We start from the raw sequence: 24,438 nt of genomic DNA, 5'->3' as shown, positions 1-24,438 counted from the left end.
AGCAAAGATGGCCCGGGCGCTGGGGATGGCTCTTTGGCCTCTGCCCCAGGCGCTAGAGTGGCTCTGGTTGCGGCAGAGCAACGCCCCGGAGGGGCAGAGCAACGCCCCCTGGTGGGCAGAGCGTCGCCCCTGGTGGGTGTGCCAGGTGGATCCCGGTCGGGCACATACGGGAGTCTGTCTGACTGTCTCTCCCCATTTCCAGCTTCAGAAAAATACAAAAAAAAAAAAAAAAAAAAAAAAAAAAAAAAAAAAAAGATTTATTCTGCCAAACTTAGTGAAAATCTGACATAAAGTACTTGGTAAGTAATTATTATTATATGCTTTAACTTGCTGTAACTCTGCTTTATAAGTTTTATAAAGTAAAGTGACTTCCTTACTTTATAAATCACCATTACTGTGGAATTGGTGGGCTGTTAGAAAATTTACTACTAACAGAGATACAAAAGTGGGCAGTAGGTATAAAAAGGTTGACTACCTCTGTTTTAGACAATAGCAAAATCTTTCTACTGGCTTCCTTTTTATGGCTTGTTCTTTTTACTGTCTCTGCTCCTTGTGAGGAGAGACTGTCCAGTCCCTCTCTCTGCTCCATCATGATGCCCAGCAATGGCAGACAGACTGTGGGCCCACAAGTGCATGTAAGGACAGACATGGGAGGATTGATGCCTCTGCTAATGTCCATTCAGTGCATGCTTCTTTCATACCAGATTCCTGCAGTGATCACTGCCAGTATAAGGAGAAAATTTCCAACTCCAAACTTCAGCATCTCTTACCACAGACTACAGCCCATTATTTATTTATTTATTTGAGAGAGAGAGAGAGAGAGAGAGAGAAACACTGATTTGTTGTTCCACTTATTTATGGTTGGTTGATTCTTGTATGTGCCCTGACTGGGGATGGAACCTGCAACCTTGGCATATAAGGACGATGCTCTAACCAACTGAGTTACCTGGCCAGGCTGTTTATTTCTTATGTTCGTCCTATGCATCACTATTTACTCAGCTTGTTTTTTTCTGTCACACAGCATCTTAAACTTGCTGACTCTACCTAAATTGTGACTCTTGCTTCCCTTATTCTTTATCACCTTGGAACCATAAAAGTATGGAAGTATTACAGATTTGTGACAGTCACATGAAAGCTCTGAACCATCCTTCTGGCACCCTATCTTTAGTATCAAATAATGTTCCTTTAATGCAGTCTTTGTATTTCTAGATTAACTTGTCTACCAAGGTCAAGGTCAAATAGAGAAAAATCGTACAACCATGTAGATTTAGAATCCTTCAAATTCATGATTACCAACCTTATCTGAATGTTCAACATGTTTCAGGTCATTATTGTTTTACTCGAGAACCGATTTCAATGACAGTTATAACACATTTATTATCAAAATAATATAAAAAATTTTAATAGCATTTGAAGCAGAAATAAAATAATACAAAAAGGCTGGTGAAATGGTCATAGTCATAGATATTTAGGAATTATTTAAGTTTTGAGTTAGATTTTGAAAGAAATGATAAACATAAATTGACAAGAGAGAACCATTAAGGATGGAAGATGTTTCAAATGAAGAGAAATAGAACATATACAATAAAAAATCATAAGTCCCCTGAGAGCAGGGTAATATCTTTTTAAAATATTTTTACCAATTATATATGAAATGATAAGTACTTATTGCAAAAACAGCAAAATGCTAAGTATAAAATATCAGCCATAATCTAAATATCTGGGGATAACCATTTTAACATTTTGGTTAATATAATTCCTACAAAACTATGTTTTATATGCAGTAAGTGATTCATTTCTTGAGATACAAGTACACTCAAGTTTAAGAACCAGATAGATCTGGGTTCAAACTGTGCCCCTAACACTGGGTAGCTATGCCACATGGACATGTTAGTTAATCTCTTTGGGCTCAAGTTTTCTCCTTTATAAATGAGGATAATAACTATTTTTTAGATTTATTATGAGAATTAAGGAAGATGATGTATATTAAAATACATTGTACATAGTAGATATACAACAAATCATATTGCTGTTTTGCTATTATATTTAAGCTGACTTCTATACACGTTTTTTAATATGTGTTATGTGAATTAATGAAGTTTTTAGTACTGAAAAATTGCTACAACTCTGAACAGAATAATGATACTATAACTTGTTTTATAACAGAGAGGTTTCTTATGAGCAAAATATTTACTAATTTTGAGTTACTTCAAGAACCCTCAACCAGTGAAATCTTTTCACTACAGAGAGTGAAATTTTATTTTCTGCAACAATTTTTGAATAACTCATCATGTGAAGTGTTGAACTACCCAAAATGATGTAGAATTATGCAAATACATAAACTAAATATTGTAGTAATAATGGTCATTGGATTTAGAAACAACTGTTCTGATGATAGCTATAACTAGTTGAGCTGCTGGGGCGATATCAGATTCATTGGTTATGTGAAAACACTGGAGCTCTGGTGCCCTAAACAAGTATAGCTTCTGATGGACGTGGAGTTTCCTACTATTTACCATACAGTTTTTTGTTTTGGTTTGGTCTAGTCTGATTTCAAACTAATATTTATTATGGCAAATTATAGGTAAATATTTGTTTTAAATGCAAAATTATAGCATTTACTGCAAAATACTTTTGTTTTTAACTATTGTTTTTTGCTTCTTGGGTTTTTTTAAATCCATGTGTTCAGGGCATGAACCAAGCAAGAGCACAGACCAAAAGCCAAGCTGGGATAAACAAGGAGTTACTTTGTCCCTGGCTAAAACAATACAATCGCCACCAAACCAGGTGTAAGTCTACCCAGGTCGGGGACTATTTTTTTATATTCATTTTTCAGAGAGAGGAGAGAGAAAGAGAGAGAGAAGGAGGGAGGAGCAGGAAGCATCTACTCCCATACATGTCTTGACCAGGCAAACCCCGGGTTTTGAACCAGCAACCTCAATGTTCCAGGTCAGTGCTTTGGGACAACTATTGGATTTTTTTATTCATCTTTAAAGGAGCCATTCACCATGTTACTGATATACTTTTCAGATATCTCCCTATTTTTTTATTAAAGTATTGAGGTGACATTGATTAATAGGATCATATAGGTTTCAAATACATATATATATATATATATATATCTTTGATACATGATCTGTGTATTTCATTGTGTGCCTACCACACAAAGTCAGACCATCTTCCATCACCATATATTTGGCCCCCACCCCATCCCCTTCCCTCTGGTAACCACCATACTATTTTCTGTGTCTAAGAGTTTCAGTTTTATACTCCACATATGAATGAAATCACATGGTTCTTAGTTTTTTCTGTATGACTTATTTCACTTAGCAAAATACTCTCAAGGTCCATCCATTTTATCACTAATGGCAATATTTCATATTTTCTTGTGACTTAGTAGTATTCTTAGACGATACTTAGTAGTATCTTCTTTATCCAAACCTATATCATATACTTCAGTTGTCTCCATGTCTTGGCCACCATAAACAATGCTGCAGTAAACATAGGGGTGCCTATATCTTTGTAAATAAATGTTTTCGAGTTGTTTTTTTTGTTTGTTCTTTTGTGGGGTTTTTTGGTAGATACCCAGGAAAGGAATTGCTGAGTCATACAGTAGCTCTATTCTTAATTTTTTGAGGAACCACGAGACTGTTTTCCATAGTGTCTGTACCAGTTTACATTCCCATCAGCAGTGAATGAGGGTTTCTTTTTCTCCACAACCTCTCTAGCACTTATTACTTGTCTTATTGATAATAGCCATTGTAACAGGTGTGTGGTTATGGTAACTCATTGTGGCTTTGATTTGCATTACCCTAATAGCTGGAGAAGTTGTGATAGGTAGTTAGACAAGAACAGAGGAAGGACCATAGGCTAGGCACATGTAAAGCCACTATCCATGGCCACCATCACAGCTGCCTGGCCCATGCAGGTTCACATTGGATTCAGACAGTTGGTAAAGAAACAACGGAGCCAAAAACTGGTGGGCCATAGTCTTTAATCCTAGCTTGCACCCGGCAGGCAAGGAAAACACACACTGGGCTCCAAACCCATCATTCAGTGCTCACAAAGCTACTGACTTATCCGAGTTTCTTAGAATCAAAGGTTTCTAGCTCACCAGATTTATTCACCTCTGTTCCCCATCTCCTTTCTTCTCCCTGCACAAACTGCACAAACTGGCGTCTCTTTCAGCACTCCACCACCTTGACTGCCTCTCTCCTCTCTTCCACGTGTCCTTTCTCTGCTCTCCGCTCTCTTTTCTAATGCTAATCTCAGGAACCGAGAGAGCAAGCCACCAAGCCACCGGTCTGCCCCACTTTATAGTGTAGAAACCAAAACCTTTAATCCAATATACAAACAAGGAAGTATCTGATACAAAGTCACTTATCTGAGACATAATAGTATTCCTCATGAGAATGCACCACCCCACATCAAAAAGGGTGGGAATGGCCTAACCTGTGGTGGCGCAGTGGATAAAGCGTCGACCTGGAATGCTGAGGTTGCCGGTTCAAAACCCTGGGATTACCTGGTCAAGGCACATATGGGAGTTGATGCTTCCTGCTCCTCCCTTCTCTCTCTCTCTCTCTCTCTCTCTCTCTCTCTCTCCTGTCTAAAAAAATGAATAAATAAAGTCTTAAAAAAAAAAGGGTGGGAAAGGCTTAGTCCTAAAACCAAGCCCCAGGCTACAAGGATCCTGCCTGCCCACAGCCCACCCCCAACACACATTAAATTCACCTGGGCGACAGGCCTCCACGTGGGCAGCGCCATCTTTAACAAAGTGAGCATAATATATTTTATCTGCCCAACAGCACAGAAGGTCATCAAGGCTGAAAGCCCAGGTGCCTAGCAACAGGCAGAACTTGGAAGACAAGGATCTTGCCCCCAGGGTAACCTTTCCTCCACTAGCATATTTTTGGTCATGCAGTATAGACCCCCTCATTTCATATCTCTAGTCATGTGACTGGGACCCTCCCCTGAGATTTCGTCTCCTGGCATGTTGCTAGGCATGCAGGTTAAACCCCCTTAGCAGGGGAGTGAACAAGGGGGCCAGAGAATAGCTCTTAAGCATTAAGTTGCCAGGACAATGAGGTTTTGACCTAAACCAAATACACCTTGGCTTCAGTTGTGTTTCATTTCCAGGCCCAGAAAAGCAGCAAAACCAGACAAGCGACTCCAGGGCTGACCTCTGGACCAGCTACATTGGATAAAGACCACCTAGGTACCAAGGAGACCATGACCCTAATAGTGCATATCTGGAGAGCAGATAAATATTCTATTGAGATTCTCCCTTGGGACCTCCTCTAAAATACCTACCATTAAAATCCTGTAAGTCTGATGACCCAGCATGCCTCTGCCTTTCCCTACCTCCTTTCCCTTTTCCCTTCTTCCCTGCTTCCCCTCTTCTTCCCTCTCTGGTGTGTACCTCCTAACCAGTGTTTTTTGATTGATTGTTCAATTTAAGTGAGAGGAAGGGAGATAGTGAGACAGACTCCCACATGTGCCATGACTGGGATCTACCCAGAAATCTCTGTATGGGGCCAATGCTTGGACCAACTGAGCTATCTTTAGTGCCATGGCCTGATACTCAAACCAATCAAGCCACTGGCAATGGGAAGGGAAGAGAGGGAGAATGGGAAAAGGGAAAGTGTTGGTCAAATAAGTTTGTAACTATGATGTATATGTTTGCTTGCTTATAGTTTGCATTGGGTGTGGGGGACAGGCTGTAAGCTGGCAAGGTCCTTATAGCCTAAGGCTTAGTTTTAAGACTAAGCCTTTCCCACCCCTTTAATACTAAGATCTTTTCAAAACTAAGCTTTTCCTTTCACCTTTGACTGTTGCATGATGTGGGGTGGTGCACTGTCATGAAGAATTCCATTTATGCCTCAGATAAGTGACTTTGTATCAGAAACTTCCTTATTTGTATATTGGATTAAAGGTTTTAATTTCTACACTATAATATAAGATAGATGGGGGATGGGGGTCTCTCTCTCTCAGTTCCTGCCATCAACATTGCAAGGAGAGGCAGCCAAGATGGTGGAGTGCTGAAGGAGAAGCCAGTTTGTGCAGAGAGAAGGAGATGGGGATCAGAGGTGAATAAGGCTGGTGAGGTACAAACCTTTGATTCTAGGAAACTCGAATGAGTCAGTGGCTTTGGGAGCCCTGAATGGAAAGAGAAGTTGTATGGCCAATATCTGTGGCGACCATCACAGCCGCCTGACCCATGCAGGTTCGCGTTGGATTCAGACAGACGGTAAAGAAACAACAGAGCCAAAAGCTGATGGGCCATCATCTTTAATCCTAGCTTGCACCTGGTGGGCAAGTAAAACACACACTGGGCTCCAGAACCCACTCATTCAGTGCTCACAAAGCTACTGACTTTATCCGAGTTTCCTAGAATCAAAGGTTTCTAGCTCACCAGATTTATTCACCTCTGTTCCCCATCTCCTTCCTTCTCTCCTTTAGCACTCTGCCATCTTGATGCCTCTCCTCTCCTCCATGTGGCCTTTCTCTGCTCTCTGCTATAATGATAAGACTCAGGAACCAAGAGAGCAAGCTCCAGGTCTGCCCCACTTTATAGTGCAGAAATCAAAACTTTTAATCCAATATACAAAATAGGGAAGTCTCTAATACAAAGTCACTTATCTGAGGCATGATGGGATTGTACCCCACATCAAAAAGGGTGGGAAAAGCTTAGTCTTAAAACTAAGCCCAGGCTACAAGGATCCTGCCTGCCCACAGCCTGCCCCTAACACACATTAATATCACCTGGGCAACGGGCTTCCATGTGGGCAGTGCCATCTTTAACAAAGTGAGCATAATATATTTTATCTGCCCAACAGAAGTGTTTTCCCACTGTGTGTATTTCTTGCCCGCTGGGTGCTAGCTAGGATTAAAGGTAATGGCCCACCAGTTCTTGGCTCCATTGTTTCATTACCGTCTGTCGAATCAAATGCAAACCTGCATGGGCCAGGCAGCTGTGATGGTGGCTGTGACTACTGGATTTACAGAAGGAAAGAGAAGCAGATGGTCACTTCAGATATATGCCTTGACTGGGGATCAAACCAGGATGTCCACATGCCAGGTCGATGCTCTATCCACTGAGCCAACCAGCTGGGGCCACCTTTTTGCTTTGTTTTCAGCTTCTTTTACTGTGCAGAGGTTTTTAGTTTGATGTAGTTCCATTTATTTCTTTTGCAATGAGAAAAATCCAAATACATTAGGATTTAGCTATTTTTAAATGATATATCTGTGCTGTGAAGAAGGCAAACACTTTCTTCTACTTTCTAGGTTCTTCTTTCTGCTGGTCTAACAACCAAATCCACATCAGACAGATTTAACAGGAGAAAATAACCACATTTAATACAAATGTTATACACATGTATACATGGGAACCCCTCACACGAGATTCAAAGACAGAAAGGGAAAATGACTTATGTGTGACTGTCTGAGCTGAGTATCAACAAAGGACTTCAGAAGGGGTGTGGGGTGGTCCGCAATGGGGGATGGTCACATGGGGAACCCAGGCCCGGGAACTTTGGCTATGACCGCCCATATCCAGGGATGCCAAAAGAAACTTCCCAGGAGCCCTTTGGAAAAAGCGACCTTCTGCCAGCCAGTGAGATTTCACCACGTCATATTAGCTCGACCAGCCTAAACGGGACCATTTAAATATCTCTCACATGGGTCACTCCATGCGAGCTCCCTGGTCTCTGTCCCTGGGACCAGGGAACATTGCCAGGCGAGATGCGCTCTGTACTCAGTAAAGCCTTTTATTATTCCACACTTTGTGGCTCTGGCCCCTTCCTTTCTCCTTGGCAGGGAAAAATACCTTACAGGGGGAAAGATCATTGTAGGATGATGTTGGGCAGATGAAATGTATTATGCTCACTTTGTTAAAGATAATGCTGCCCACGTGGAGGCCTTTGCCCAGGTGATATTAATGTGTGTTGGGGGCAGGCAGGATCGTTGTAGCCTGGGGCTTGGTTTTGGGATTAAGCCTTTCCCACCCTTTTTGATGTGGGGCGGTACAATCCAATCATGCCTCAGAGAAGTGACTTTGTAGTAGAGACTTCCCTATTTTGTATATTGGATTAAAGGTTATGGATCTACACTATAAAATGGGGGCAGAACAGGAGTTTACGCTCTTGGTTCCTGAGATTATCATTAGAGGAGAGAACAGAGCAGAGAGCAGAAACAGGCCATGTGGAGTAGGCCAGGAGAAGCAGCTACGATGGCGGAGTGCTGAGTGAGATGCCAGTTTGTGTAGAGTTTGTATCTGGGATAAGGAAGGAGATGGGGAACTGAGGAGAATAAGGCTGGTGGCTAGAAACCTTTGATTCTAGGAAACTCGGATAAGTCAGTAGCTTTGTGAGCACTGAATGTGAGTGGGTTTTGGAGCCCAGTGTGTATTTTTACTTGCCCGCCGGGTGCAAGCTAGAATTAAAGACTATGGCCCACCAGTTTGTGGCTCCGTTGTTTCTTTACCGAATGTCTGAATCCAGTGTGAACCTGCATGGGCTGGGCTGGTCTGATGGTGGCTCTGGCCCTGCCTCCTGGCTCTACAGATGATAAGAAGAGCAGATGTTTAGTCATTAGTAGTTTGTCTTGCCATATGTAGTGCCAAACCAGATTATCTCTGCTAATCTCTTAGTGTGGGCAAGGCCGGTAATTCAGATTCTTTCAGGTAGTTAAGGGAGGGGGAGGGGCAGAAGTTTCTCTTCGGATGGCAGGGTCTTGGTTGCCTTTAGCTGAAGGCAATACACGTACCACAGAGGCACGTTTTAGGGTGACTCTTCCTAAACCACTACAGTTCTTATTCTTTATTTGGAAATAATTGAGTTTACAAATGACAAACCTTGTGACGCTGTAGACTTTTACATTAAAACATTTTAATTAGGTATTTTCCTTTTAAAATAATATCTATAAAGAAAAAGAAAGGGTTTATCTTAGGACTAATTCTTTGACGTTTCAGGTAAGATATAAGGGAAATCTTCAGCCATTTCATTATACTTTAATACATTAGCTGAATTTATTAATAATTAAATAATTAAAGATGAGGATGTTCATTAGTTTATAGCCTCTGTTAACTTTTTAGACAATTTTTCAAGTTTTTATATTTATTTAAACTAAAACTACATTTATCCAAACCTTTTGTATTAATATTTATTTCATGTATGTCTGTTATAATTTAATTTTTAAATTTCTCATCAGTCTTCAAAATCTTTTATAAGCACTATTTTATGTTCAAAAACAACGTATTCCTAAATAAAACGGTTCCCACTCTGTACCAACCCTGTCGTTCTTTGTCTTGTCGCTCAGACCCACATGTTCACATAGCACTTCTTACCATGTGATCTTTTATAAATATATGCTTATGTGTTTTTAAAATCAACCTTTTTAGGTAGAATAAAAACTTCATAAAGGGAGGGACTCTGACATTTTTCAGCGGTTCCCCAGCTTCTACGCAGTGCTTCTTACTTACCAAACACTCGGTAAATGTATGTGGATGAATGGTTGAATAAAGCTTTGATAGTGGGAAATGCATATCTATAAGGAGTAGCATATTTAGGTACTAGTCACTTATCAATACTATGGTTGAAAGGCGTGCTTGAGAGGAGAAATTTTGGTCTTTTCATAAGTAAATAGGGCCAGAGGATGAGACTTTAGTAAGGCTGAGGTTACAATTTCCAGGTCAGTTTGTCCTTAAGAGTGGAGGAAGGTGTAAATTCTTTCTGCTACCACCTTTGTTCACAGTGGCCTATGAGGCTTTGCTATCTCCTTTGCAGCTCCTGGTTACAGTGAGAAGCAGCAGGATGCTTATAAGTACTCTCTGAGGGGTGCTGTTTTGTTCAGCTTTCAAACAATATACAAAAGTGTGAAAATTAGACAACACCTCATGAAATTTAAATAACAAAATACTCTACCTAGTTTAATAATACCCTACTTCTTCTTCTGCTATATTTCATTTTGCCCAAACATGGGAATTAGTGGTTTTGATTTTGTATCACAATTTGAGGTAGATTTTTTTCTTTGTTTTGGGGTAACTAACATATTTTTATTCTTGTTCCTCAGGATGGATTGGGAAGATAAATATTCCCATAATTCTTTTGACCTACATTGTCTGTTAAGTTCATTTCCTGGAGACTTGGAATTTAAGCAAATATTCAGTGACATTGAAGAAAATATACAACAAAATGCTAAAAGGTAAATATTTCTAATTATTTAAAACAAATTGGTTCCATGTTTAATTTATACGAACTTTACCTATTGTAGTCTCATTGTTTCCTACTGTTAGGCAATTTTAGGTTTTCATTGTCATTAACTTTCTGAAAAAAAAAATTGATGAGACCTTTCCCCTAAAATTTAACATGATTTTTCTTATCTGATTAGTATTTTAAATAAAACTTTAAAAATATAGGTACAGCCTTCAAATAGGTAAATTATAGTTTATTAAATTGCTATTAATAATTCCTTAGATTTTGCCAATTTCTTTTTTTTTTTTTTTTTTTTTTTACAGAGGCAGAGATAGACAGGGACAGACAGGAACGGAGAGAGATGAGAAGCATCAATCATTAGTTTTTCATTGCGCATTGCGACTTCTTAGTTGTTCATTGATTGCTTTCTCATATGTGCCTTGACTGTGGGCCTTCAGCAGACCAAGTAACCCCTTGCTCGAGCCAGTGACCTTGGGTCCAAGCTGGTGAGCTTTGCTCAAACCAGATGAGCCCGCGACCTCGGAGTCTCGAACCTGGGTCCTTCCACATCCCAGTCCAATACTCTATCCACTGTGCCACCACCTGGTCAGGCAGATTTTGCCAATATTGTGACCTGGATTTTTATTATATGTTTAAAGTTAAACATTCTCATTTGAGGGCCAAGCACAAAAAATTTAAATTTGATGAGCCTGCGCTCAAGCTGGTGACCTCAGGGTCTTAAACCTGGGGGTTCTCGGCATCCCAGTCCGATGCTCTATCCACTGCGCCACTGCCTGGTCAGGCCTCTTCTCACTTACCTGGGAGGCTAGGAACTTCACAGGGAATTATTAGGTCATATTAGTCTTGATTACCTTCTCTAAAAGTGTTACCAAACACTGAGGGAAGTGGGACAGTTAAGTAGTTTCCCACTAATATGTGTTCTTTGATAGTGTTGGTCAAATAAGTTTGTAAATATGATATACATATTTGCTCACTTTGGGTGTGGGAGACAGGCTGTAATCTGGCAAAGTCATTATAGCCTAAGCCCTAAGGTTTAGTTTTAAGACTAAGACTTTCCCTCCCTTCTGATACTAAGGTCTTCTCAAAACTAAGCTTTTACCCACACTCTTGACTGTTTCATGATGTGGGGTAGTGCACTCTTATGAGGAATCCCATTTATGCCTCATATAAGTGGCTTTGTATCAGAGACTTCCTTATTTGTATATTGGCTTAAAGCAGGGGTCAGGAACCTTTTTGGATGAGAGAGCCATGAATGCCACATATTTTAAAATGTAATTCCATGAGAACCATACAATGACCTGTGTACATTACACATTGTTAGGCAGATAAAATATATTACGCTCACTTTGTTAAAGATGGCGCTGCCCACATGGAAGCCCGTCGCCCAAGTGATATTAATGTGTGTTGGGGGCAGGCTGTGGGCAGGCAGGATCCTTGTATCCTGGGGCTTGGTTTTAGGACTAAGCCTTTCCCACCCTTTTTGATGTGGGGTGGTACAATCCAATTGTGCCTCAGGTAAGTGATTTTGTATCAGAAACTTCCCTATTTGTATACTGGATTAAAGGTTTTGATTTCTACAATATAAAGAGGGACGGACTGGGAGCTTGCTCGCTCTTGGTTCCTGAGATTAGCATTAGAGGAGAGAGCAGGTTGGAGAGCAGAGAAAGGCCACGTGGAGGAGAGGAGAGGCAGCTATGATGGCGGAGTGCTGAAAGAGAAGCCAGTTAGTGCAGTTTGTGTAGAGAGAAAGGAGATGTGGAACAAAGGAGAATTGAGTGTGGTGAGCTAGAAACCTTTGATTCTAAGAAACTCAGATAAGTCAGTAGCTTTGTGAGCACTGAATGAGAGGGTTTTGGAGCCCAGTGTGTGTTTTTACTTGCCTGCCGGGTGCAAGCTAGGATTAAAAATGATGACCCATCAGCTTTTGGCTCTGTTGTTTCATTACCATCTGTCTGAATCCAGTGCGAACTTGCATGAGTCAGGTGGCTGTGAAGATGGCCGTGGATACTGGCTTTACACACATTATCCAATAAAATTTGGTGTTGTCTGGAGGACAGCTGTGATTGGCTCCAGCCACCCTCAACCAAGAACATGAGTGGTAGGAAATGAATGGATTGTAATACATGAGAATGTTTTATATTTTTAATGTTATTTTTTTTTTTATTATTAAAGATTTGTCTGCGAGCCAGATGCAGCCATCAAAAGAACCACATCTGGCTCGCAAGCCACGGGTTCCCGACCCCTGGCTTGAAGGATTTTATTTTCTACACTATAAAATGAGCGACCAGAGGTTTTCTCTCTCTCGGTTCCTGAAATTAGCATTGCATAGGAGAGGCATCCAAGATGGTGGAATGCTGAAGGAGAAGCCAGTTTGTGCAGAAAGAAGGAGATGGGGAACAGAGGTGAATAAGGTTGATGAGGTAGAAACCTTTGATTGTAGGAATACTTGGATAAGTCAGTGGCTTTGGGAGCCCTGCATGGAAAGGGAAGTGTTTTCCCACTGTGTGTATTTCTTACCCGCAGGGTGTGAGCTAGGATTAAAGGTAATGGCCCACCAGTTCTTGGTTCTGTTGTTTCATTACCATCTGTCCGAATCACATGTAAACCTGCATGGACCAGACAGCTGTGATGGTGGCCTCAGCTACTGGCTTTACAGATAGAAAGGACTTTATCTTTATATATATTTCTGGACCCTTTAGTTGGTTCACTTATTTGAATCCTTTTGATCAAGGTTCTAGTAATTCACCTAATTACAAATATGCAAGCTATACTAAAAATTTTTATTGTAGAATGATAATATAGTGTTTCCGTTTTTAAAATTTTAGGTATAGTTATATTGAATTGTCAAAGAACTTAACCAAGCAAGGGAAATATTCCTGTGACTTTTTCCCTCAAATTTTATATGAGAATACAGTACAGTTAATTTTGCCTAACCTGTTGTGGTGTAGTGGATAAAGCATCAACCTGGAATGCTGAGGTTGCTGGTTTGAAACCTCAGGCTTGCCCAGTCAAGGCACAAGCGAGAAGCAATTATAAATTAATGCTTCCCACTTCTCCCCGACCCCTTGATTTTCTTTCTCTCTTTCCTATCTCTAAAAATGAAGAAGAAGAAAAAAAGTTTTTTATCAATATAATAATAGACATAGATAACAGGTTCACAAGATAGCTTATTGTTGGGGAATTAGAATTAAAATGAAATGTCCCCCCATCCCAGAAATCCTCTCCACAAAGGCAGAAGAGAAAACACTTCATTATTCAATAAACATTAAACAAGAACGCAGTGTTCATCACAGGCGATTGGCTAAGAGATCGCAAATACAGAAAGGAATCTTATCACTGTATATAGTCTAGTAGGCACAAACCATTACATACCTGTTTCCAAGATAATTAGTCCTCAAATAGGATTTGACAGCACATTTTTTCACACATAGTTCATGCTAACTTTATCATGGTTAAAAAACACCTGGGTTAGCTATTTGACTTTATCCTGAGGAGAAACAAACTTATCATATCTTTATAGCAAGAAGTAGTTTGTAAATTGGAATAACATACCCACTGAAGTTAGGCTTCTAAGCTTCTCCAGTAACTGGGAGATAGAGGAGCTATCTGCCTTGGTCTGTGCATTTGGAAACAATGGCTTCCAGGTTCTTGAGAAGGACAGTCCTGGCTAGGAAAGCTGACAAAACGCCTATCAAGTCTTCTAAGGCAGTGGTTCCCAACCTGTTTTGGGCCATGGACCGGTTTAATATCAGAAAATATTTTCACAGACCAGCCTTTAGGGTGGGACGGATAAATGTATCATGTGACCAAGACAAGTGTCAAGAGTGAGTCTTAGACGAATGTAACAGAGGGAATCTGGTCATTTTTAAAAAATAAAACATCGTTCAGACTTAAATATAAATAAAACGGAAATAATGTAAGTTATTTATTCTTTCTCTGCGACCGGTACCGGTCCGCAGCCCTGGGGGTTAGGGACCACTGTTCTAAGGGATACATGTTAAAGACTTGAAAAAGTGCTTACAATTACAAGTTTCTAAGGTAAATGTTTTAAGAAAAGGAATGGAGGGAAATATTTTCCCTTATTTAAAACAAGGAGAGTTAAGTTTCTTATGTTTAATTTGTATTTGCCCTTACTCTATATGTATATTTTAAATTTAAACATTATATCTTTTTATTCTATGTCAGAGTTTATGAATATAATTTTTAAACATAGCATATATATGACTTAACCATATTATAGTATATATTATAAATTATATTATATATAAATATAAAATGGCTGTTGAACTTTAATATAGTTATGTACTTTGGTAATTTATATACTATATATATATTACATGACAGAGTTTCTAACTCAAAGGAAATTATAAATGAAAATAGATTAACAAGTCATTTGTATAAATTCCAGAGATGGTTGTATTAAAACAAAGTTTTAATATATATTAAAAGGTAACCTTCTTCATTCATAATAGCATTTAGGTTCCATCAAAACAAATAAAGCCACTGAAATCTGACTGCTTCATTTTTATTTCCTAAACCATCTGTAGTTAATTTCCTGCCCTACCTGGTCAATAAGAAATCATATTTAGAAGTAAAACAGTGATTAAAACACTGTATTTTGCATTCATAAATTGTTATATAGGTCAGAACTCAGATGTTAGTATTAAAAAGAAAATATTGTATATAACATGGAATATAGGGATATAATTTTTAAATTAAAAATATTTTATTGTCCATATATTAAAACAAACCTTGAGCAGAACCACCTCAAGTGACCATTGATCTTTACAACGGATAAAATAAGGGAGTAGCTGTATGTACTGTATGCTACATTTAGAATCAAGTCTATTTTTCATCAAATTCAATTATATTTTTATTATACTCTAGAGAATAAACATAATAGTATAGGGTGTATATATTTTTTAAAATAAAATACTGAATAATAACCATAGTTCAGGAGAGTGTAAATCATTTATGCACTCATTTATTGCCTTCTAACAGAATAGCTTTTAGAAAATTGTATGTCATGACGAATCAGTTATGCCACACTTACACTGCAGTAGTTGAATTACCTTTGGCATTTTTGTATTCGAACAGTTCTATTTATCTCTCAGTGGTGTACATTTAATAAGTAATGAACATCTGTATGATATGGGTTTTCCCAATACTTTTAAAGAAAAAAACATTAGTAATTCATTTTTAAATATGGTATTTTTCCTTACCCTTAAATTTTTTAAAGTTGTGTTTCTAGCAGTCACCTTGAATTCTGTGAATTTCTCCTTCCTTCTTAATATCATAAGGGTATTTTGCTTCCCCAAAGCAGTGATTCACCAGAATGGACCAGAGTGCCCAGAGGTCACTGAACCTTCCCCTGCCCTTTAAGAGGCTGTCATTCTCTAGAACCATTTTCATTTTTACATCCTTAGTTCCATTCAAGTCAGAGCTAGGTGTCTCTTAGGTCTGATGGTGGAAATCAGTGAAAGTGAATCATTTACTTTTAACACATATCAACATTGATAACAAGAAGGTAAATAACCTACCAAAGAGGAATATATAAATGTTGTACACACAGACCCAGTGATTTCAGTAACTAAAAACTGCACACAGTATTGAAATATTTTTTAAGTTGAATGGACCTTATTTAACAAGATAACAGGGTATAGAAGTTCTCTTAGGCTCAAAATATGACAAAGGGTGATTTCTCTCTCTGTTTTTTCACCTTATTTTAGAGAGAGAGAGAAAGGGAGAGGGAAAGAGAAAGATAGAAAGTTGTTCCACTTATTTATTAATTCAGTAGTTGATTCTTGTATGTGCCCTGACCAGGGATGGAACCCACAACTTTAGTGTATTAGGACAACACTCTAACTGAGCTACCCAGCCAGGGCCTGCTCTTTTTCCTCTTACTGTTCAGTTATCTAGATAACATTATATCATTAAGAGTATATTTTACCTTTCTATTTTGTAACTATATTGGTGTGAACCTCACAGTGCAAGATTATTACTTTTTCTTTTTTTAACATAAAAAAAAGCAAGAAGGCAAGAAGTGCTACCATGGATAATATTTGTCTGAATCTAGGAGATCAGTTATGGGGGGTGGGGCGGGGAGTAGCATTAACTTTTTTTTTTTTTTTTTTGTATTTTTCTAAAGTTGGAAATGGGGAGGAAGTCAGACAGACTCCTGCAGCGCCCAACTGAGATCCACCTGGCATGCCCACCAGGGGGCAATGCTACGCCCATCTGGGGCATTGCTCTATTGCAACCAGAGCCACTCTAGTGCCTGAGGCAGAGGCCACGGAGCCATCCTCAGCGCCTGGGCCAACTTTGCTCCAATGGAGCCTTGGCTGCGGGAGGGGAAGAGAGAGACAGAGAGGAAGGAGAGGGGGAGGGGTGGAGAAGCAGATGGGCGCTTCTCCTGTGTGCCCTGCCCGGGAATCGAACCCAGGACTCCTGCACGGCAGGCCGATGCTCTACCACTGAGCCAGTCGGCCAGGGCCGGGCATTAACTTTTTGAGACAGAATATTGGATATATGGTTTCTATAAGTTTAATCATGCTTTTTTATAGAGGATACCTATTCTATAGATTGCACTTCTTCTCACATAATGCTTCATTTTTTTTTCCACTTTATATATGAAAAAGTTTATTTAGAGTTTCTACATTATGGCGTAAAGGTCTAAAAGAAGTAACCAAAACAAATTTTCAAATATGCCATCAACTTCGGCTTTGTCATGGCATAACCAAAAATCTGCCAATGGACACACGTACATTAATGTATTTTAAAGCCAAAGAAAACTATATAAAATGAAAATTAGTCATTTTAAAGACTATACTGTGTATTATTCTTTATGGAACTATTTTGGCACTTATTTTGTAATAAAAAGAGGATTTAAATAAATATTTGCTCCTTTTTTAAACTTCCTCTGTACTTCTTTTTTGTATTTCTTTATTTTTTGAGACTCTATCTAACAGAATCCCTACCTCTTCTCCTATCTTACTGAGCACGACCAGACCAGGTCACATGGAAAGAAGCCTGACAGGTTTCCTTATCTATCCTTGAACTCAGAGCAAGACTAAGTAGTTACTTTCCATTTTCTTCTGTCTGGGTCCCCTTCAGCACTCTCATCTTCCTTATCATTAAAAATGCCTCCCAGGCAGATAGCACCCTGGCACTCAGCAGCTCAGTAGCCTCAGTTTCCCCCAACCCCATTCATATTTTTACTTTTTCAACTTTCCTCGTCCTCCCACTGAAGTCTGGTGATGCATGCAGGGCAATGGGGGTGAGTAGGAAGAAGACAAGCGGCTCTCTGTTTCATGGTAGCCTGCTGGCCTACTTCTCGTCCATTTCTGTCACTATTAGCTCCGTTATTTGAATGCCTATGATACCCTCTTACCTTTCTCCATATGTCTATGCTGTGTGCTCCCCAATGTAGACCTCTGCATTAGGGGGCTGAGAGGAGTAGGGTGAAATGTGGGATGAGTAGCTCCATGAAATGATTGTTAACAGATTCTTTCCAGTAATACATAAATTTTAAGTGTTTGACATTTTTTAAAAGTATAACTTTTGTTTTTAAGTGTGTTAGCTTCACCTTGACCAAATAGATACAAAACAATAAAGACTTGTCTCTCAGAACACTAGGAGGCAAAATTATGTTCTGAGAAGTGAATTATAAGTAGACTTAAACTCTATGCCTTACTTGGGTTACTTTACTCCTTAGAATAATAATGCCTACTTTATGAAATATTATGTGCATTAAATGAAATTTGTGTATTTTAAATGCTTACCACAGTGCATTTAAAATAAGTAAGGCTCAATAAATGTTAACTCTTTTACCCATTTCCCACTAAATATAGTTTTCTATAGGTTAAATTCATTGTTAAACCACTAATGTAATTGAGGAACATTTTATTTAATACATCTGAAAAAACCACATAGCTTTGGTATAAATTCCTCACTGAGGATGATGCCACCCTGTGTATATAATATACATGTATGTTCACTTTAAGAATGGGGAAGGTGCCACTGCCACTTAATGTCATAGCTTTTAGTTATTTCCCCCTAAATGAAAAATGGATCAATTGGGAAAATAGAAGTAAACAAATCTAAAACTATTAATATCAACACCTACTCCCAGAAATAGGGAGACAGATCAAAGGCAGATTATAGGTACCCAAGAGTATACCAGTAACTTACTCATTGGAAAAGCAAGATCCAGGCACACAAAAGACCTTCTCAGAACATCCAAGCACATCTGTGGAATATTACTGTCAGAGGCAAACTTAACCGCGGGCGCACCGGGAGCGTGCCCTGGGCCCCGACTTCTGAAGGGCCCTGCAAACCCCAACTTTACACTTTTTCTAATATAAGGGGCCTAATATTTTCTTCTGCACCCGGGGCCTCAACTGACCTTAATCCGCCTCTGATTACTGCTATAATCTTTCCATGGAAAATAAGGAAAAGGAAGCAAGTGTCTGCCTGTTAATAAACTGTTATGCTAACAAGAGTAAATAATATTGTACTAACAATCCAGACCTGATGAGGAGATCGAGCTCACAATAGTTAGACCACTGGATATCACAGGCGGCAGGCCAGCGTGAAGTAAACCCCCACTGCTGAGGTAAGAACCTGGTGTGCCAGTGAAGACCTGGATCCGCTGTGAGGGCAAGACCAAGGGAGAGGGCACTAAAAGGGGACTGAGCCCTGGTAACGAGATGTGACTTCTCTGGCTGGCTTATGTGTGATTGATGCCTTGTCTAAACCCAATCCCAGCACCTTTCCCTGGAAAAGTGCCTTGTCAGGGATTCAGCAGAGTCAATGCCTTGTCCAAAAACCATCACTGACACCACCACTATTGCTAATCAAGATACTAATTCTAGAATGTCATGACTGAGATATCCTCCTATAGTGGCTGAGTCGGGGCTCTGGAACTGGTACTATTACTTCCTTCATTTCCACTTTAAAGACTTTAACTTTTCATCTCTGTGTTCCCAATGCCTAAAACAGTCCTGGCACAGAGTCAGCTAGAAGACTGTCATGTTGTTCGGCATCTGTTGTCTTTGCTTTATCTTAAACTAGTGTGACATTAGATGAGTAGAATGTGATAGAAGAAGCTGTCATCAAATATTTTTTCATTAAATATTTTTACATCATAAAAGTAATACATGATTATGGAAAATTTCATACAGTAGAGAAGAGCATATATAAGGAAAATTTGAGTACAAAGACAGAGATGAGGAAGTTTCTCTGCTCCTCTGCTGCTGCCACTTTTGTTCTTCAGAGGTAACCTATATTAGTAAATTATTGTGTAACTATCCAGAAATATTCTCTACAAATATAAGTATGTACCCCAAAATACCTTAACCAAAATGGAATTAAACAGGGGTAGCCAAAAGTAGGTTTACAGATGTGAGTATGCAAAGCATAGTTTATTCTTGTATTATTTAATTACTGTATTATTTGTATTACAACTGCAAATCTACTTTTGCCCATCTCACATGCATGTGTTATCATTAGATTTTTTTACTTAATATATTTTAAAAACCTCTCCATATAATTCTACTTTATTCTTTTAAATTTCTTTAATTAATGTATAGTCAATAAATATTAAGCTCTTGTTGAGCATTTACATGATTTGCAGTCTTTCTGCCATTACTACACACACATACACACAAGCATGTCCTTCCTTCCTTATGACCATTGATTTTTGTGATAGAGTCTTGGAAGCTGCACAATTACTCTCGCAAAATAGTTCTCCAGCAGGGCTACCCGTCTTCTCTCTCATTGGCAGTATATAAGAATGTATGCTGTCTGTGCTATCTCCTTACAATGTGACCCTCGGTGTTATTAAAACCCTCAGTTTGTAACTTCTGGTCAAATCTGATCTCTGGCTTAGAGGTTGAATATGTACAGGCAATGGAGACAAAGATGTAGACTAGAAGCATTCCCAGATCTCGTCTGATTCTCATTATTACAAAGCTCTTCTTTTTTCTCTCTCTTTTCAGGAAAAGGATCAGGAAAGTGGCATAGAGTTCATGCTAGTGCAGATTCCCTGCTTTTCTCCTGATTTCAGTTTGTGTGGATTCTTGGGATAGACTACATTCTGACTTTGGTAATTGTGCTGAGAATACTGGACAAGTTTCCATGAATAAAATAGAGCAAACCTTAACTTATTCTTGCTTGTCATGGATATTAAACTACTATGTCCTTATAACCCTATAGAACATTTCTGGAAATTTTTTTTAGTTTGTTAAGATAGCCATAGTGACATAGGTCACTTCTGTCTAGCTCTCATAACTAGTCTATGAAAAGTTATCCCAAGTTAGATATAAATTAGAGAGAAGAAGAAAACAAACTGTTTTGGGATACAATACAGGGCTGATTGTGGTCTGTTCCAGCTCACTGTGGTACTGCCAGAACTATTCTCGGATTGACTGGAAGTATGGGTAATATTTCACAATTTGTTGACTTGAAAGCATTTTAGATTTTATTGGTTAGCATAGCTGTACACTTGGTCTGAACTTTCTTAAAGCAATCTAGACCATTTAAAATCCTCTCTAAACTTTTGTAGTGAGGATTGGTGGTATAAAGTAAAATAGAAGGTCCTAACTCTAAAGTTTCTTTCATACTGTGTTCTTCCTAGAATAACTGAACAAAAGGAAGGTTAACAGTAGAGTCTTGGGAGGACATTATGTACTATAGTCCAAGTGAGTGATTAAGCATTTGAGCCCAGTCCCTGGCTGGTGACCTTAGTTGGTTAAAAGTGTCATCCTAAAATGACAAGGTTGCTTGTTCTATCCCCAGTCAGGGCATATTCAGAAGCAGTTCCATGTTCCCGTCTCTGTGTCTCTCTCCCTGCCATTCAAAAAGAATTTGAGCCTAATCTTTCAGTATAGAAGTGGAATGGAATGATTCATTTGAGAAGACTTAAAGACACAGTGTTAACAGGACTTGGTGTTAAGGAAGTTTTTTCCTTGAAAATATAGGTAGCCGGACCAGGCAGCGGCACAGTGAATAGAGCGTTGGACTGGGATGTGGAGGACCCAAGTTCACAACCCCAAGGTCACGTGCTTGAGTGTGGGCTCAATTGTGGGCTCATCCAGGTTGAGTGTGGGCTCACCTGCTTGAGTGCAGTGTCGCTGGCTTGAGCATGAGATCATAGACATGACTCCATAGTCACTGGCTTGAGCCCAGAGGTCACTGGCTTGAGCAAAGGGTCACTCACTCTGCTAGAGCCCCTCAGTCAAGGCACATATGAGAAAGCAATCAATGAACAACTAAGGTGCCACAACGAAGAATTGATGCTTCTCATCTCTCTCCCTTCCTGTCTGTCCCTATCAGTCCCTCTCTCTGTCTCTCTCTGTTTCTGTCACACACACAAAAAAGAAAATGTAGTAAAAACATTTTGAAATGACCAAAACCTCTCTGAAGTGAAAACATTTTAGCATAAATTGTTAATTTCTTTTTTTTTTTTTTTTTTTTTTTGTGGCAGAGACAGAGAGAATCAGAGAGAGGGACAGATAGGGACAGACAGACAAGAAGGGAGAGAGATGAACCATTATTCGTTGTGGTTCCTTAGTTGTTCATTGATTGCTCATATGTGCCTTGATGGCGGGGGGGGGGCTACAGCAAACTGAGTGACCCCTTGCTCGAGCCAGTGACTTTGGGCCCAAGCTGGTGAGCTTTTGCTCAAACCAGATGAGCCCGTGCTCAAGCTGGCGACCTCGAGGTCTCGAACCTGTGTCCTCCACATCCCAGTCTGACGTTCTATCCACTGAACCACTGCCTGGTCAGGCAAATTGTTAATTTTTTACTGTACATTTTAGTCATTGAAGTAGTTGTTTATAAATCCTTTTCTCAACCTTTAAAAAATATTATTCAGCCTAATCTGTGGTGGCACAGTGGATAAAGCATCTACTTGGAACACTGAAGTCACCTGTTTGAAGCCCTGGGCTTGCCTGGTCAAGGCACATATGAGAGTTGATGCTACCTGCTCCTCCCCCTTCTCTTTTTCTCTCTCCCCTTTCTAAAATGAATAAATAAGTAAAGTGTAATAATACTATTTAGAAATATCTTTGTCTCAGGAAAATTTGTTTTTATTTTATGGCTTACTTACAATTTATTAATTTTTAAATTTTATTTATTATTATTATTTTTTACAGAGACAGAGAGTGAGTCAGAGAGAGGGATAGACAGGGACAGACAGACAGGAATGGAGAAAGATGAGAAGCATCAATCATTAGTTTTTCACTGCGCGTTGCAACACCTTGTTGTTCATTGATTGCTTTCTCATATGTGCCTTGACCGTGGGGCCTTCAGCAGACCGAGTAACCCCTTGCTGGAGCCAGGGACCTTGGGTTCAAGCTGGTGAGCTTTGCTCAAACCGGATGAGCCCACACTCAAGCTGGCGACCTTGGGGTCTCGAACCTGGGTCCTCTGCATCCCAGTCCGACGCTCTATCTACTGCGCCACTGCCTGGTCAGGCTACTTGTAATTTAATTACACATTAGATTTTGTACATCAGCCCTCTTTTCTTTTTTTTTTTTAGGATTTTTTTTTTTTTTTTTGTATTTTTCTGAAGCTGGAAACAGGGAGAGACACTCAGACAGACTCCCGCATGCGCCCGACCGGATCCACCCGGCATGCCCACCAGGGGCGAAGCTCTGCCCACCAAGGGGCGATGCTCTGCCCCTCCGGGGAGTCTCTGTTGCGACCAGAGCCACTGTAGCGCCTGGGGCAGAGGCCAAGGAGCCATCCCCAGAGCCTGGGCCATCTTTGCTCCAATGGAGCCTCGGCTGCGGGAGGGGAAGAGAGAGACAGAGAGGAAAGAGAGGGGGAGGGGTGGAGAAGCAAATGGGCGCTTCTCCTGTGTGCCCTGGCCGGGAATTGAACCCGGTACTTCCGCACGCCAGGCCGACGCTCTGCCGCTGAGCCAACCGGCCAGGGCCATCAGCCCTCTTTACTATTAATTACCTTATAATGTGAAGAAATTTTAGTAATCTAGTTAGATAAGCAGGACTTAACTAAAACTCACAGAGTTCTATTTACCTCCCAACTATTTCCTTGTACTTTTAAATGTGTGATAGAATTGAAAAAGCCTTTTCATTAGACTGAATTTATGTTGTGGTTAAGGCATATAAACAACAGCATCAAAATGTAAAGGCTTTAAAAAAGTATTTAAATGTTTAAAAATTTTTTTTGTTGTTGCTGTTTTGTTTTTCATTTTTCCGAAGCTGGAAACGGGGAGGCAGTCAGACAGACTCCCGCATGCGCCCGACCGGGATCCACCCGGCATGCCCACCAGGGGGCGATGCTTTGCCCCTCTGGGGCGTCGCTCTTTTGCGTCCAGAGCCATTCTAGCGCCTGAGGCAGAGGCCAAAGAGCCATCCCCAGCACCCGGGCCATCTTTGCTCCAATGGAGCCTTGGCTGCGGGAGGGGAAGAGAGAGACAGAGAGGAAGGAGAGGGGGAGGGGTGGAGAAGCAGATGGGTGCCTCTCCTGTGTGCCCTGGCCGGGAATTGAACCTGGGACTCCTGCACGCCAGGCCAATGCTCTACCGCTGAGCCAACCGGCCAGGGCCTGAAATTTTTATACTGTAAAAATAATCTTTAATCTCTGCCATGACACTGCTACCCTGATTTTAAAAATAAAAAGTAAAAATGTAACCTTCATGAAAGCACACATATATGTTTTCACAGTCATTTTACATCAAAAAAAGTCCTGGTAATTTTTACCAGTGAAAAAAAAAATTTTTTAATCTATTTTGTGGTTGAATAACAAAGACTGTGTTTTAAGTCATGAAAGAGCTTTCACAATAAGCTTAAGTTTCAAGGTTTTATGTCATAATTATTGTCTTCCTTTTTCTCAGTTCCTCTTCTTATCCTTAACTGCACCAGCCCAATATTAATAGGCTTTTGTGCTAATGTTGTTTTTTAATTATGTCTGTTAATTGTAGGACATCTCAATCTTTTGGAAGTACAATAGTGCATATATACATACATGTATACATATAAGCATAAATGTAGTTTTGAGTATAAAAATTAATTTAAATGTTTTCTTGTTCAAATAAATATAGTTTTAAAGTGACATGGCCGTAAGATGAAGTGATCAGCACTGAATTCTCAAGGGTCAGGTGTCAGGGAATTCTAACTACAATGAGTCCATTAATTTTCTTAATGCATTAAGACCCTTGCATATAATCTCCTTTTACAAGAAGAAGCCTTTCTACACCTCC

General features: G+C 39.8%; 1 protein-coding gene and 1 non-coding gene across 2 annotated transcripts in view; one reads left to right on the top strand and one right to left on the bottom strand.

Annotated features, from left to right (window-relative positions):
• KIAA0825 (KIAA0825 ortholog) overlaps window positions 1-24,438 on the top strand; it is a 525,573-nt gene that overhangs the window by 53,380 nt on the left and 447,755 nt on the right. Inside the window, exon 3 of the mRNA XM_066381842.1 lies at window positions 10,069-10,200. Coding sequence (XP_066237939.1) covers window positions 10,070-10,200 — 131 coding nt within the window. The 5' untranslated portion in view covers window position 10,069. The remainder of the gene's footprint in view (window positions 1-10,068; window positions 10,201-24,438) is intronic.
• Window positions 2,678-2,813, bottom strand: LOC136404731 (small nucleolar RNA SNORA48). Its single transcript, XR_010751435.1, has one exon. It is a non-coding gene; the product is annotated as a small nucleolar RNA SNORA48 (small nucleolar RNA).

The sequence above is a fragment of the Saccopteryx leptura genome, chromosome 4 (assembly GCF_036850995.1).
Source record: "Saccopteryx leptura isolate mSacLep1 chromosome 4, mSacLep1_pri_phased_curated, whole genome shotgun sequence".
Taxonomy (NCBI): Eukaryota; Metazoa; Chordata; class Mammalia; order Chiroptera; family Emballonuridae; genus Saccopteryx; species Saccopteryx leptura.
Note: the sequence above shows the minus strand (reverse complement) of the source record. Positions and strands in the feature narration are given on the sequence as shown.